The sequence below is a fragment of the Mizuhopecten yessoensis genome, unplaced genomic scaffold (genome assembly GCF_002113885.1).
Source record: "Mizuhopecten yessoensis strain PY_sf001 unplaced genomic scaffold, ASM211388v2 scaffold4121, whole genome shotgun sequence".
NCBI classification, from domain to species: Eukaryota; Metazoa; Mollusca; class Bivalvia; order Pectinida; family Pectinidae; genus Mizuhopecten; species Mizuhopecten yessoensis.
Genome location: NW_018405386.1, coordinates 2,527,447 through 2,544,513, shown reverse-complemented (window position 1 = coordinate 2,544,513; position 17,067 = coordinate 2,527,447). Strand labels below are relative to the sequence as shown.

The window sequence follows — 17,067 nt, the reverse complement described above, 5'->3', positions numbered from 1 at the left end:
GCTACATCCTCGTAAAATATACTCGCAAGTACACTGCCCTCGTGCAATCTGTGACATCAGATAAACACGTGTGGTACGTACAGCCATGTTACCTCCTTTCCGACAGCATCACCGCTTAAATTGATGCAGAAATTTATTTTTCGTGTTTGAGATCTGAAACTCGTTAAAAAGACATTACTTATATTAGTATTTCTCGTACATACCTGGTATGCAAAGAAATTGACATGGAGACTCCATAATATTATCAGGAATATAATATGATCAAAAACATATCTTATATTAAACAATTTCTCACACACACCTGATATGCAAAAGGAACTGACATGGAGGTTCTATTTTTGTCTGCCAATATATTATCATGAATACATATTTTTTTAAATGTTTACATAATTATTTATTTATTCATAACATACATCGCTGATATCACACAAACATCTTTTCTATCAGAGAGAGTAAAACTTTCCGGGACATAACAAGGTAGTCACATTACAAGTCAGTTTGCTGTATACCTGGTGTACATAGTCACATTACAAGTCAGTTTGCTGTACAAAGGGAACTAACAAAGCGGCTCTATACTATTTCTGCCATACTATTGAAGTAGTTAAGATATAGACACTATCTAAAGCTTCATACATACATGATATCATACATGGGAGATGTTTCAATGTCTCTAAAATTGAAGAATTTCCATGGATATTCATCATCTGTGTATAAATGTGCTTGTCGCAACCAACTTAATATAGTGTTCATCACATTATCATCTATTCAGATTCATTTTGTTCATATTGGACAGACATCCGGAAATTGTGCATTAAATGATTGTAGCATATTATGGAAATTGTATCAATTCTGTTAACTAGAACACTGTCAGGTCAGCAAGGGCCCTGCCATGTGACTGACCGTACCCCCAAACCCCATGGTATATTTTCATAAATAGTAACTTTGGCCTTTAAAGTTTACATAAATATTGTTGTTTGAAATCTTAATTTTAAAGCTTTTAACCCACGTTGCCCTTTGACTCCGTCTGCATAACAGAGCCAGGTGAGCTTAAAACAATGAGACTTTTGAATTCCGAGATAAGGACCGTACAACCAGTCTATAATTCGTAATAGTGACCTTGACCTTGACCTTAGACATTTTTAAACCCCCAGTGCACATCTACATTTCACAGTGTATGACCTTGTCGTTTCAGAAAGATTAGTCGTTCAGATTCCGAGATCATCTCTGGAAACGATAGTGTGGACGGACGGACTAACGGACACCGATAACTATAGGACAACCGCATCGAACCTTAAGGATTCAAGACAAAAATGCAATTATGAAGTCAAGGTCTTTTTCGTGGTCATAAAAACTTGAAACAAACGGTGAAAATACAGGTAAATAGCAACATAAACTTAGCCAAACAGATGTTTTAGCTCATACCGACATACTTATTTTGTTAAAAAGCCAAGCATGTTTAAATTGATAGGTCTACTGAGTGTGAATTATACAAAACAACAAACTTTGGGAAATATTTAGAATTTGCAAATTCGAGAAGAATCATAAACAGCTTATATTTTCAGTTGCTTTCTCCAAATGTATGTGATACTGTTTCTATTTGTAATTGTGTAGTGAGTGTGTGTAGTGTTGTATGATGTTATTTTGTATTTGCACTAGAATTATTACACTGATTTATTCAAAATAATAAAGGACTTGAATTGAACTCTAACAAAGTAGTAAATTTGAAGCCTATTGGTATTGCTGGCTGGGGAAAGCCATCGAAAACCTTGGTCAAGGAGAGGCGATTTTGAGGAGAAATCCCATACGATCATGAAGATCTGCTAGTTCTAGTAGAAGAATATCTTACTATAATGTCTTAGGAGAACATTGACATTACAGGATAACAAATTATACACTTGTAATACATGTAGTTAGGTTTTACCGTAACCATGAACCCTTACAGTTCTACATAGAACAGTAGATTATACATTTGTAATCGTTAACCAGGTAACCACAGAAAATGACAGAACTGTCATACAAATGCATATTTGAGGAAAGAATATTATAAGTAACCAATTTTTGTTGTTGTATCCAAGACTTTGTATCACAGCTAAGCTTGTTTAAGTCTTCGCAAGCCACACCATTTGTAGACACTCGAATTTAGATTGAATATTAACTTTCTGGTAAGGCTTGCCCAAACGTCATTTATTTGATGTCGTAAACATAGATTTACTAGTTAAAGAAAGTTCTCTCTCTCGTTGTAGTCCATTTCCAGTGCTATTTTAATAAGATTGCCAAACTTTCCTAAATCGATTTGGCAACTTAGTATATAGCTTCTGATATTGTATGTAATGATTAATGAGTATTCGCTAAAAAAACAGTACACTATGCACCATGTTTAAAATTCAGTATAATCATGTCAATATCAAAACTTTGATATTAAATGTAAAACTTTGAGATTTGTTTTCATATATTCACAACAGTCTTAAGATACTAACAAAAAATATCATTCATGTCCGAATTTTCCTATAAAGCAAGGTAAACAATTTACTATGATGAACTGATTACGATGTATTCAGTCATTGCTAGTCCTAAATCATAAACGGACGGTGAATAGCAGGAGCGAGTCTTTGACTGGGTTGATATATATAAAACAGTTTTAGACGAATACAGTACATGACTTACCGTACGTATCTGTCGTTAAGCTATTTTTACTCAAAGGAAACATGTTTGCGCAATTTCAAATAACAACAATTAATATTCATGCCCGAATCTTCGTTATTATGAAAGAGGTCATAAGCTCTGTTATGTATAACGCTTTCAGTTAACAAGGTGGGCAAATGTTGTTTACACAATTAACTGGTTACGTAATTACACAATATTCAGCCAATACTAGTAGCAAAAANCACAGAAAGAAACTGTAAATCAACAAAACTTGTTAGGGACCACGCTCAGATGATGGGAATCTGAAGTTGATCAAGTGATGAACTCCAACAAAACCCGGAAAAGAATCAATATGATGTTTTATACAGTATATATAAATGTAAAGAAATGTTATGCCATGAACCTTTTCTGTTTGATATATGGAAAGGTGTAGACATAAAGAATGTCAAATTTCTTCGGCATATGTGAGCTGTGACAGTTATGTGTATGTACTTCCTCTTTAGATTAAAATATTACAAAGGAGCGATGCCCGACTTCAAAGCCTGTCAATTTGTACCGTTAGGCGACCGCGAGATTCTTTTGATGTACATCAAAGGACCAAACCAAACTAGTCTTCTCGTCTCAACCACATGGTGCTGCACATATTGAGCCTTCGATTTTGCTATGACAAATTCCAGGGGTGTAGAGAGCGAAAGTGAGCGTAACCCTGGATATCGAGGATATCTGTAATGTTGATAGAGCAATGCGTTTCAGTCACAATTGACTACAAGCATACTGAAACAATATCAATATAGATCAATTGCATTTTTTTCTCCATGACCCCATTGGAGCCATATGAGCAACGTCAAAGCTTGGTTACTTTCACAAATTCTTTAAAAATTTGAAAATCAAGTGACCTCAAAACAGTTTTTGGACAAATACTTTTTTAAGTAATCGTTATGAAGCTAGCATTTAGTCAAACAACTACCATCTAGCAGTTATTTACACAGTTAATTCAACCAGCTAGCATTTGAAAGCACCTGCTTTGGCAATACCTCAGTTTTGGCGTCAGTGTTGAACGTTCTGTCAGCAGGACGGGAAAAAATATAGTCTTAACAAGAGGCCCAGAGGGCTTGTATCGCTCACCTGAATATGTTTAAAATGATTCTCCATGGTAGGTGCTGTAACTACATATGAAACTTCAGAAAGATCCATCCAGTACTTGAGATATAGCGAAAACAAACTTCAAACAGAGCCCCACCCCTATGCCCTAAGGGGGGGTGGGGTGGGTGGGGGTGGGGGGGGTCATACCAACGAATTATACAACGACCCAAGAATGCTGCAGACTATATAAGGATAAAACCCTTAATCCCATGGTCGAAGAAGGATTTTAAGGTTTTACCTCTATTTCTCCTATTGGGCCCCGCCCTTCTGTCCCCTGGGAGACCACACCCACTGCTTATACAAAATTGGTTCCCCTTCACCCAACGATGCTTCAGACCAAATATGGAACAAATCCTTTCATTCCTACAGAAGAAGAAGGATTGTAAATAATTTGCTCTATTTCCCCTAATGGGCCCCGCCCCTCAGCCCCCAGGGGGGCCAGACCCACCATTTATAAAAAAACTGGTTTCCATTTACCCAAGGATGCTCCACACCAAGTATGGAAAATAACTTTCATTCCTACAGAAGAACGTTTTTAAGGTTTCCCCCAAGGAGGTTTCTGACCAAATTTGGTCAAAATCTGCTCAGTGGTTCATGACTAGCAGTGTTTTAAAGGAAAAGTTGACGCACGGATGACGGATGCTGCGCTTCGGACCAGGTGAGCTAAAAATGATAGTTGTTGTTTCTTGCTTAGCATTCATCGTTTTGTAAAATGACAACTGGTTTACTCGTTTTGGACAAATTCAGCCATGGGCCTACTGTAAGTAGCTGTTGTAAAGCTATTTTTCGTGATATAATTATGTTTGCAGTATTTCAACTGAACTTATCTGGGACCTAGATCATTTTGTGTCCCTGGTCCTTAATGAGCCATATGAGCAACGTCAACGCTAGCCTACTTTCACAGATATTCTTTCAAAATTTGCTAATCAGGTGATCAGAAAAACAATTTCTGTTGTAAGTAGCTGCCGAGAAGCTAATGTTTAGTCAAAACAGCTATCATATAGCACGTTATTTATGCAGTGTATTTAATTAGCTAGCGTCTTTTTTGACAATACCTTACTTTAAGCCTTAGTTTCTAACGTTTGCCAAGTGAGAAAGTCGGGGGGCGGGGGGGACCCAGGAATTAAATGTGGGTGTTGCCCAAATTTTTTATATTCAGAAAAGGCAAATGTTTGCACTTATCTAGAAAAAATAAGTTAGAATTGTCATGTCGGTTGTACATGTATACTACTTTCTGGCACCAAATATATAGAACATCATTATTTCTGAGATTGTGATTTTTTTTTCTGAAGATGTAATACTAAACTATTTCAAGCACTGGCGAGCGTAGAAAGCAAGAATTTATCGGACATTATTTCCATTGTCAAACAGATCGAGTGAGGCGTAGAATAGTTAAAATTTTCTGAGTTTGCGGTATTGTTCCAGGTTATATTTTATAACGTCGAGTATTTATTTTTTATGATGGCCGAGCAGAGTGAATGTTAACAATTTCTCTAAAAAGATGGTAAAAATGTTGATGTTTGTGTCTTGGCCTTCATGTGCATGTAGTTTAGGCGAGCATTTTGGCAATTAAATATTGATTTTTTTTGGTCATAAATATGAATTATGATTTGACTGTCTTTTATTGTGAATTTGTACGCTTACATATGAACAAGGGCAACACCTGTTGAAAAAATATACATGCCAGGATTGTATGCTAAAATTGGTTATTATTCACTTGATAAAGTGATGCTAAGGAGTGTGCTTCATCGTCTCTGAAATTTTTGATATATATATTTTTTAATTGGTATAAAAAATCACTCCTGGTGATCATGTGTACATGAAACCACAGGTGAAAATGCTGGTTTATCTATCATGAAATTGAGTCTACCTTTGAAATAACGCTTTACCTATATATACCTAATTCCAACAGATGGTATAGTCCTCTCTCAACTGACAGGGTGATCACCACACCCTGATATTAGAACAATAAGATTAGGTAGAGTCTGTCTGGTGAGCCTTGATCACTGACCTACCCTACTAATATATAGACAATAGAGGATCAATCCCCTATTGTTTAGAGTATAAGTAGTGGACCCCTTGTTTGGGCAACAGTCTGCTGGATAACCGAAATTCTCGGTAGTGAAGCGGAGGTGAAACCAATCAATCAATTTGGGCAACACCCTTAGGCATATATAGATATTCAAACTGCCAGCAAGGGGAAGCCATATAGTTCAAGGGGTGGTTGATATTCGTCTGCTGGATAACCGAACTACTGGGTAGTGTAGCGGACGTAAAACCTATCAATCAATCAATCAGATGGTTGATACTAGACGAAAATCCTATATGAAATAGTGGAAAATCTTCAAAAACCTTGGTCCAGATTATTTTTTATAAAAAGCATGGAATTAAAACAAAGCACAACAAATCAAAACGATCAACTTTATATGATAAACTTACATCAGCAAAAACCTTTTAATAGTTCTTCATTAACTAAACTTTTAGACAGTCCTAATACTTGTTCAGTTTCTCCAGTTAATAAATTCAAGATTATTTAATAGGAAATTGAGCAAATTTTAGCACTCTTCCTGGATATAACTACCTTCCAGTACTTTTTAAGCACTGACCTCAAATCCAGCTTTTCTTCATGACCTGTATGAGCACCAAGAAGTTACTAAGTCAGCTGAAAGACCTGGGAAACATACCCGACAGGTCTCTTTGATGGAGCTCTTCTAGAAACAGAGATCCATATCGAAGTAAGGTAGAATTAATTTTAAATCATTAAATGCAGAAAAAGGCTGGTCAACAAGAAGCTGTCATTTTTCTTTTAGCAAAATTTTTGGTTTTTATTCAATGTTTCCTCTCATAAATATACAATACACCAATAGAACGTGGTGTAAATGAAATTGCAATATGTCGTGAGACATATCATCCTCAATATCCAGGAGTTTCGCTCACTTTCATTCTCTGCACCCTTGGAATATGTCATAGCAAATTTGTAGACACTAAGGTAGCTGTTTGATTGTTCCCATGTAAAGAAAACTGTGTAGGAGTCTTTTGGAGATTACAAAGGAGCAACACCCGACTTCAAAGTCAGTCAATGTTTACAGTTACATGACCGCGAGATTCTTTTGATGTTAATCAAAGGATAGAACTTTTATTCTTTTCTCATCAACAAAGTGGTGCACACTGAGCCTTCAATGACATAATCCAGGGGTGCAGAGAGCGAAAGTGAGCGTAACCCCTGGGGTATCGAGGATGGAAAGAAATGTTATAAGCGAAAGATCTATGTATAAACACAAGCTAAAATCAAGCACGTGTCACTTATTGTAATGATATGCATTTGAATATGTAGCGAAACAAAATATTGTTCTAATTGATAATTTTTGCTGGATAAGTTTTGTTATCACTTCAAACATATTTATAGGGAGACATTTTTGATTGGTAAATTTTCAATTTTTGAATAAAAAACAAATACCCGCGGTATGTATGCAAGCTAAAGATTTACAAATTAACAATTAACTTAATCAGTGAAAATTGAGCTTCGTTCCTATAAACATACATGTACCTCAACTTATATTAACACATACATATTTCTGTGCTGAAGAGAAATTACCAGGTGAAATGCAGCATGATTTATCTATACATGTATTTATAATAAATAGAAGAACTCTTCTACATTTAGCAGTTAGTATTATCCAGTGTTTTTTAATTAGTGTCAGAAGCACTTCATTATAACTATCACTAATATAGGTACATATCCAGCAGTATCTCGAACAAAACATGCAAAAATGGGGCCTGTATTCATGAACTGTTCTCATGTTCGAACATGAATCCCCAGCTCAGGCCAACTTTGGTATAACACTACCAAAAAGTAAAGTTTAAACATTGGAAACAGGATTTGGCTGTAACTCATTCACCCCTGAAGACACATTTGAGCTCTTCCAATTTAAAGGTTGTAATAGTTCATTATGAAATTTCAGGGGTGAATGAGTTAAGTCTTTTCAAAATTCTTCCATATCATTGACAAAATGTGACCTTTTATTAATTTATCACAGGACCAAGAAATTGGGCTTGAGCATTACTCAATTGAATGTGGTCCAGGTCTCTCTTGATCTGAATAAATAACATTTAAACATAAATAGAATCATGCTACCTTACCCATTAGACATGTACCAAAGATCTGTGTAGATGTTACATGTTACCGGCCTTAAAATCTTAAATTAATAATATTACATTGTTTATATGTATTTTAAACCAGTGATCTGTGTAGGAGTCAATTCCCTAAATCTTAATTTACAAAGATGGTAACCCCATTTATTTGTGTGTACCTTCCAAACATGTCATTAGTTAATACAGAATAAATCACCATTCATAAAATGTATTCAATAGGTTTCTTAATATGGAAATCCTTTGAAAGAAATCCCATGTTATTGTAAGGTCGTATATCAATAATTTCATATTTTCATATGAACAAAACTTGTGGAAGTAAGTTTCCAGATGAATTTTAATCATTCGTTACATCCTTAACTGATGGGATTCTGGCTTGAGCACTGTTCCTTCCTTCGGCAACATTACAAGGCCACAGTGTTCTCAGCAGAGGGCAATAATCGATTAAGTACATTTTTGTCAAGTTGTGTAACATACTAGCAATGGATAAAGGGGAAGCAATTTATGTCACATTCTGCATCAAGAACTACAACCCACCCCTTGTGGCACAACTGTGCCAAAGTCAGAGTGCAAGTTCTGACAGACATAGCTATATATAGTCAATCAATATCCCAGATACCGATGTAATCATGAAATGTACTGATAGAACAAGTCAGGATCAGAAATTCTTCCATGGCATCATTGTATGACACCAAATACTACTGGTAGCTGGTATTTAGAAATTAAATAATTTTAGTTTTGTATACTGAAAACATTTCGTCCAGTCCACCCTTCGCTGGTAAAATCCATTTTCGCCCAGTGTTACAATGTAATTTCACCCTTCGATGGTAAAATCCATTTTCGCCCAGTGTTAAAATGTAATTTGTCACCCTTCACATCTAATTACTATGTAAATAATGTTGTTGACCAATATTCGCTGTGATGATAAATTTACTCTCATTACGGAGGGCGAAAAAGGCGAAAATTAAACTGCAGCGAAAATTTCCAATATACATTTATGATTTTAATTTCTAACATTTCTGTATAGACTAACCTGGGGAGGGAGCAAATTCTGTAGAATCGATTTTTGACACAAAATACTAAATGTACCAGGAATGAAGAAATTAAGATATTTATACAAAATGTAGAAGTTTCACCTAATAATTTTCATTTCAAACCTATACGTTTAGACTACCTCAGGGAGACAACAGAAATGGTATATATATAGCAGCATTATATTAACTTATTCAACTTATATTAAATTGATTGATACACTTATTTTAACCAGGTGAACTAAAAATGGCACAGATAGTCTTTCAGTACAGGCAAATCCATTGTTTGGCCTACTTGCCCTGTAAGAGCCTTTACAATGTTTTTTATAGAACTTTATAAACGTAATTCATTTTGAAACTGAATTCACACCCTGATGGGCTGATACCATGTTCAGATATGATCAAGCTAAACAAAAATTGGTTTCCTGGTGTACTATAATGTCAAAGAAAAGGGTCAGTAGCTATATATAGGCACATACTTCTTTTTGTCGCAAAGCTTAAAGAAAGAATGGAGAAGTGTTAACAAAAACAAAATTTTGCTGTATATAGGTACACCAAAATTGCAAAACTATTCGGAAACAGGAATCAAACATTTTCTGTAACTCAGCGACGATGGTTTAATGGGGTGTCCAGCTATCATCCGAATCATGATCCTCAGAAGCGTATTTATCTAAGAGCTGGGCAACAGACATAGGAATTCTCACTTCATAGCTACTGTCCGTGTCAATGTCAAGCTCGGACAGATAAGAATCATCATCACCTTCGGAATTACTGTTGTCATCTCTGCTAATTCTCGGCTCCCAAGTGTCATCGCTTTCTGACCGTGAGCTACCAGTATTGGCGGCCACTGATTCCTGTCCGTTGACGAGGTTCTGCCATGCGCCATTGGTGTTGTCTGTGTCATCTGTATCGGTCAGCATTCCTTGGTAATCCAAGTCACTGTTGCTGTCAACAACACTGTCCAGCGGTTCCCAAGTGTCATCAGTATCAGAATTATATTCACGTAGGTCAAACGTTGCATCCAGGTTGGGATCTGTGTTTCTGTTTTCCATCGTTATATTTTCCGATACCGGAACTTCAATGTGGGTATTTCCTTGAGAAAACCCAGTTGCAATGCACTCCCTCTGGCCTGATATGTCATGAACACTGATATTGGAAAGTTGTACGACTGGATTTTTCTCTGTTAAATAAGAGGAGGAAACAGGTTTGTTTGCAACAAGTTCTTTACTAGAAATAGTGGTATTGTTGGTTGCCACACAAGTTGTCTCCCCTTCAACATGAGAGGAAGTTATGACAGAAGCCCTCATGTTTTCCACAGATAATCCAGAAACTTGTACCTGCTGCTGGCAAGTACCAGAAACCATCCCTTCACCAGAGCTTTGAGCCGATACATTTTCTGGTACGTTAGCATTATCCCCCAGGTGTCCCCTCCCTTTGGTTTTATTGGTGAAAGCAGCCTCACTTGGGTATATTAATCTCTTTTTTGGTGATGGTGAACGTTCTTGACTCGAGTTACTGGAACAACAACTATTGCTAGCATGTTTACGTTTCCTAATTGGCCTCTGTGTGGAAAGTGGACAAGGTGATCTGCCAGTTGAGCTGCTATTTATGCTACTATCGACTTGAACATACTTTTTCTCCTTAACGTCATTTACAGTGTTATCCAATTTATGAGGTGAGGTTGTATTTGTTATACAGCTATCACTATCAACGCTTGGTGACATTCCACCACAAGCTGAGGTAGTAGAGGTAGCATTCCCTCTACGCTTAAGCTTCTTCACACTTAATCCAGGAATAGGACAAGAACCATTTTCTACGCTGACCACAATGACATCATTCTGGTCACTGGCGGTTTGATTCCTTAAATCCTGTTGTCTGTATTCCTGGTCTGAGCTACAGTAGGACAAATTCCTCGAAGAGGTCACACCACTGCTGAATGAAGCAATCGGGTTAGTCTTGAAATCTGAGTTCTGATCACTGTTAGATTCTACACTAGCACCTGACCTGTTTCTGGAAGTGTGTCCTTCCAATCTAGAACTTTCCGAATGAGATGAATGCTCAATACTGGAGATGTGTTCTTGTTCAGATTCTACAGTATGAGTTGAACGGTCCATGCTAGAGTTATGGTTAATTTGGTAATATAAAGAATGACCAGACTGGTTTAGGCTAGAATTGTGAATAGTTCTAGAGTTTTTAGTGATGTGATTTCTTGATCTATCCATATTGGAACCATCTTTGCTACTGCTGGAATCTATAGACTGGCTGGATTGGTTTATTAAAGTATGTTGGTCACTGGAATAAGATGGTTGCTGGCGAGTGTCTGATACCCTTGCTGGATTTGCAGATCNCTTAAAGAAAGAATGGAGAAGTGTTAACAAAAACAAAATTTTGCTGTATATAGGTACACCAAAATTGCAAAACTATTCGGAAACAGGAATCAAACATTTTCTGTAACTCAGCGACGATGGTTTAATGGGGTGTCCAGCTATCATCCGAATCATGATCCTCAGAAGCGTATTTATCTAAGAGCTGGGCAACAGACATAGGAATTCTCACTTCATAGCTACTGTCCGTGTCAATGTCAAGCTCGGACAGATAAGAATCATCATCACCTTCGGAATTACTGTTGTCATCTCTGCTAATTCTCGGCTCCCAAGTGTCATCGCTTTCTGACCGTGAGCTACCAGTATTGGCGGCCACTGATTCCTGTCCGTTGACGAGGTTCTGCCATGCGTCATTGGTGTTGTCTGTGTCATCTGTATCGGTCAGCATTCCTTGGTAATCCAAGTCACTGTTGCTGTCAACAACACTGTCCAGCGGTTCCCAAGTGTCATCAGTATCAGAATTATATTCACGTAGGTCAAACGTTGTATCCAGGTTGGGATCTGTGTTTCTGTTTTCCATCGTTATATTTTCCGATACCGGAACTTCAATGTGGGTATTTCCTTGAGAAAACCCAGTTGCAATGCACTCCCTCTGGCCTGATATGTCATGAACACTGATATTGGAAAGTTGTACGACTGGATTTTTCTCTGTTAAATAAGAGGAGGAAACAGGTTTGTTTGCAACAAGTTCTTTACTAGAAATAGTGGTATTGTTGGTTGCCACACAAGTTGTCTCCCCTTCAACATGAGAGGAAGTTATGACAGAAGCCCTCATGTTTTCCACAGATAATCCAGAAACTTGTACCTGCTGCTGGCAAGTACCAGAAACCATCCCTTCACCAGAGCTTTGAGCCGATACATTTTCTGGTACGTTAGCATTATCCCCCAGGTGTCCCCTCCCTTTGGTTTTATTGGTGAAAGCAGCCTCACTTGGGTATATTAATCTCTTTTTTGGTGATGGTGAACGTTCTTGACTCGAGTTACTGGAACAACAACTATTGCTAGCATGTTTACGTTTCCTAATTGGCCTCTGTGTGGAAAGTGGACAAGGTGATCTGCCAGTTGAGCTGCTATTTATGCTACTATCGACTTGAACATACTTTTTCTCCTTAACGTCATTTACAGTGTTATCCAATTTATGAGGTGAGGTTGTATTTGTTATACAGCTATCACTATCAACGCTTGGTGACATTCCACCACAAGCTGAGGTAGTAGAGGTAGCATTCCCTCTACGCTTAAGCTTCTTCACACTTAATCCAGGAATAGGACAAGAACCATTTTCTACGCTGACCACAATGACATCATTCTGGTCACTGGCGGTTTGATTCCTTAAATCCTGTTGTCTGTATTCCTGGTCTGAGCTACAGTAGGACAAATTCCTCGAAGAGGTCACACCACTGCTGAATGAAGCAATCGGGTTAGTCTTGAAATCTGAGTTCTGATCACTGTTAGATTCTACACTAGCACCTGACCTGTTTCTGGAAGTGTGTCCTTCCAATCTAGAACTTTCCGAATGAGATGAATGCTCAATACTGGAGATGTGTTCTTGTTCAGATTCTACAGTATGAGTTGAACGGTCCATGCTAGAGTTATGGTTAATTTGGTAATATAAAGAATGACCAGACTGGTTTAGGCTAGAATTGTGAATAGTTCTAGAGTTTTTAGTGATGTGATTTCTTGATCTATCCATATTGGAACCATCTTTGCTACTGCTGGAATCTATAGACTGGCTGGATTGGTTTATTAAAGTATGTTGGTCACTGGAATAAGATGGTTGCTGGCGAGTGTCTGATACCCTTGCTGGATTTGCAGATCTACTTGAACAATAAGATCCATCACCTTCATCATCAGTGTATATTTCCGACATACTTTGGTTGGATCCATGTGACGAACTGATGACACTATGCACTGATGGACTTCCATGATCATCGTTGCAAATGGTAGACCCACTGCTTGACCCACTTCTAACAGATCTATCTGGGGAATTGATTGGTGTAGATGAAAAAGAATAGGAATACCTATCACTGTTTCTGTCCCTGTCCTGTTGTCCACCATCCTCTTCACGATCAATACCAAAGTCTCTATCCACATCATCATCAGATGATGAGGATGAAGAAGAAGACGAGGATGATAAAACACTGATATCCGAGTCCCATATATGGCTCCGTGACCGCGTGCTGACACGTGTTGGTGAGATAGGCTCGTTACTTTGATGTCTTTCTTGTCTTGACACTAATGTAGACTGTCCATTTGCAGCTGTGCTTGGTCCCAAAACTTGGTTTCCATTCACATCACTGTTGTTTGACCTGCTTGAAACTTCAGCCGCAGCGACAGCGGCGGATGCGCCTTGAATGCTAACATTTCCGTTTGCAGAATTAATGGCTTGTTCTGTTGTGTTAATATTGGCAGGCTGAACCAGGTCAATGACCTGCACATTTCTACTGGGGTTTCTGCTGCGCCATCTCACAGTTCGCTGGTCTTGGGTTCGGTCCATGTACATCTGCAAGGCTGTGGTGATCTCTGGAATATGGCGATCATTATTGTGATCATCACCAAACCTATCATTGCTGTAGTCATCCAGTATGAAGTTGGACAGATCTGATTCATCTCCACTACTGGTGAATGAGTATGATGGCGAATAGGACGGTGAGGAAAGAGGAGAGCGATTTCTTCGTCCCTGTAGTTCTCGGGACAAATCTTCCAAATTTTTCTTCATGGTCTTTGTTAATTCTGTCAATTCTTTGACACTCTTTTTCAAAGTGTCGACAAGTGCTGTACTTTCTGAAATAAGAAGGAAATGAGAAATAATGATTATTAAAGTGACTGTATATACTTTGATTTTTTAATTGATTTACAATAAAAACGTGAAAATGAATGATGCTCTTCTCAAAAGTTGAAGCTCATGAAATGTAAAGTTTGTACTGTATTACATATATTTATACTGGAGTACATTGAATTGCCATTCTGAGGGTATGATCTCTGAACATAAGTATCAGGTTATGCATGCATTGATATCTGATAATATATATTTTTTCCAAAATTTTAGTGTCTACATTAGTTCACATTATGCATTTTTTTCTGTTTTCGAGTGTTTTATATAATTTCTAGAATTTTTTCCTGCAACAGTCATTAAAGAGAGACTAAAAATACTTGCCAGTTGCAAATTTCTGGAGCTCTACAAAGCAGTCATGTGTTTCGTAGACAGAAATTGGTATCATTAAACCACACTGTTTAATACATCGCTTTTCTCGAAATTCACACAAATCTTCTTCATGTTCACTTAAATCTTTCCGAAGGAGTTCAATGCCACACTTCGAGAAACGGCATTTTAACTTCTCATAGTCACAAACTTTCAAATGGCTATCATATTGTTCCAGAATTAGAATTTCCTTGCAACCATTTGTGCTGAAATCACAAGACATTTGAAGGCGATTGATCATGTTTTGTACAAGCGGTAGGACTGGCTTGAGTCGCCGAGTTCTCAGACTGCGACGACAGGTTGGACAGTTGTGATGGTTCGTTAGCCATGTTTCAATACAGATCTTGCAGAAAACATGTCTGCATGGACTCTCCATAGGGGAATCCAACACACACTGACAGATACAGCAGATAAGATCGGGATCCGGAGCAGGGTCGAACTTCTCCACATCAAACCGAGACATCCTTCTTTGTTTTACTTTCTCCTGGAAAGAGAAAAACATTTCATACTGTTTAAAGTTTTAATATACCAGGTATATATAAAGTCAAAATTTTGTTTTTATTGTTCATAGAGGTGGGGAGGGGGAGGGGGGAAGACAAGGTAGCGCAAGATATTATATAGTTTTGATCCTCCTAATTTCCAAAATTTTAAAATAAAATGTTAATAAGCTAATAATTAACTGATTTTCAGAGTTAAAAACATGAACATTCCATTACCCAAAAAGAGAAAACAAAATCCAAAGTGGAAAATGAAACACTTCTAATTGGACGAGACATGAGAAGAGATAAATGTTGAAAATCCAAAGTGGAAAATGAAACACTCCTAATTGGACGAGACATGAGAAGAGATAAATGTTGAAAATTGCATCTTTCAGATCAAATAAGTTAATTTTATATATCAGCAGGTTTGTGTTACATCGCAAAAATGACATATCAAGTAGAATATAGATTTAATACAGGAATTCCATACAGGGTTTATTGTGGGAAAACCAATTTTCCAATTCTATAGTACAAGTGATGTGGACATTTGACCTTTGAACCTGAATTGCAAATTCCCAAGCATGAAGTGCATGTAGTAAGCTCTAGTCTGACAGAGGCCCACAGTCAATAATAAGATTTTGTGTGGAAAATTATTTTCTACTTATAGTAGCAGTGACCTTGACCTTTAGACCTGAAATTGCCTTTTTTTCTCACATCCTATTATTTCAGTTACAACTCCATTGGACCAATGACATTAGTCTGACATCCAGTCAAAAGGTGAATGTGACGTCATAATTAATTGCTCCCCCGATGTCATTGTACTATTTTTCCCACATGTGCCATCTGACATACCCTTGGGGATGACAGCAATACCAAAACAGGTTAATGAGGGAAATTTAGTGAAAAGATAGAGAAAAAGATATCTCACGCTGGGAAAATGTAAATATGTCTGTCCTGGATAAGAAACATACCCCTGTCAATCTCGACCAGGATAGAAATAAAAGACTCTTATTCTAACTGTTCATCAGGTTGGGCAAAACGGAGCAAATGATAATAAATATTAATAGGGTAATAATCCTGCATTAGGGTAACATTTACCCATTTTAGTAACAATTTTATTACTGAAATTGGAAATAAACTGAAATAAAATCACACAATAGTTCTTTTAGACACTTCAAGAAAAAAAAGGTGTTATTCTTTCAACCAACTCCAATAAATAACACAATAAAGTACATTTGTTATACTGGATATATTTGATAGTTATCAATTCTGATGTCTAACTTTTTATGAAAATAACAAACCGTTTCAGTGTGGCCCATGGGATCATTCAGTGCAAATGTGACAAGGGAGCATGTTTTTTCTCTGTGGTATTTATAGCTACTCTTCAACACCCCATAAGCAATTGAGGTGATACAATTTAGGATTTTCAGACCGATTCAAAACTGAATCAATATAGTTTGGTGCTAAATTGTACCCAGTTGTATTTTTACTGGATTATGTTGAAAGAATAAATGTTTGAAAGAACTGTATGTGTTTTCATTTCACTCTATTACCTATTTCAGTAATAAAATTGTTACTCAAATGGGTAACTGTTACCAAAATGCAGGAGTATTACCCATATGCGCCGTTGTGCCCAACCTGTTAATGGTGGATAATTCGGACCTTTTTCTGCTGACTGAAACTCTGCATTGTGGCTTCAAATACAATAAAACACATACTTTTCATTCAAAAATGCCAGTCAATGTCTATTTACAGACAAATGACGAACAGCTTAAAGATCAAACGGATCCGAGGGCGAACAATGTTTTAATAAGAGCGAATAGACGCGTAGCGTAAATGTAATTTCACAACTTTTCGGGTCTTTTTTGAGACGACAATCTGGTTACAGTAAGCCATTTGTCTGTCCCTCTAGCTATTTCTGGGTCTGTCCTTTTCGGGTAATTAAAACATTCGGTTATGTGTAAGAAATCATACAAATGTATTGTCATAAAGTATTACCTCATTTGGATATATAACATGTACATGACAAGAAATATATT

The 17,067-nt window shown here is 37.2% G+C and overlaps 1 protein-coding gene across 1 annotated transcript; it reads right to left on the bottom strand.

Annotated features, from left to right (window-relative positions):
- Positions 1–7,770: 7,770 nt before the first annotated feature.
- LOC110448616 (dentin sialophosphoprotein-like) lies at positions 7,771–17,062 on the bottom strand. Its single transcript, XM_021494974.1, has 4 exons — positions 17,027–17,062; positions 14,505–15,033; positions 13,146–14,131; positions 7,771–11,293 (listed from the first exon to the last, which is right to left on the bottom strand). Exons 2-4 carry the CDS (start codon positions 15,010–15,012, stop codon positions 9,584–9,586), a joined length of 3,204 nt encoding a protein of 1,067 aa, XP_021350649.1. The 5' UTR covers positions 15,013–15,033; positions 17,027–17,062; the 3' UTR covers positions 7,771–9,583.
- Between the last annotated feature and the right edge of the window lie 5 nt (positions 17,063–17,067).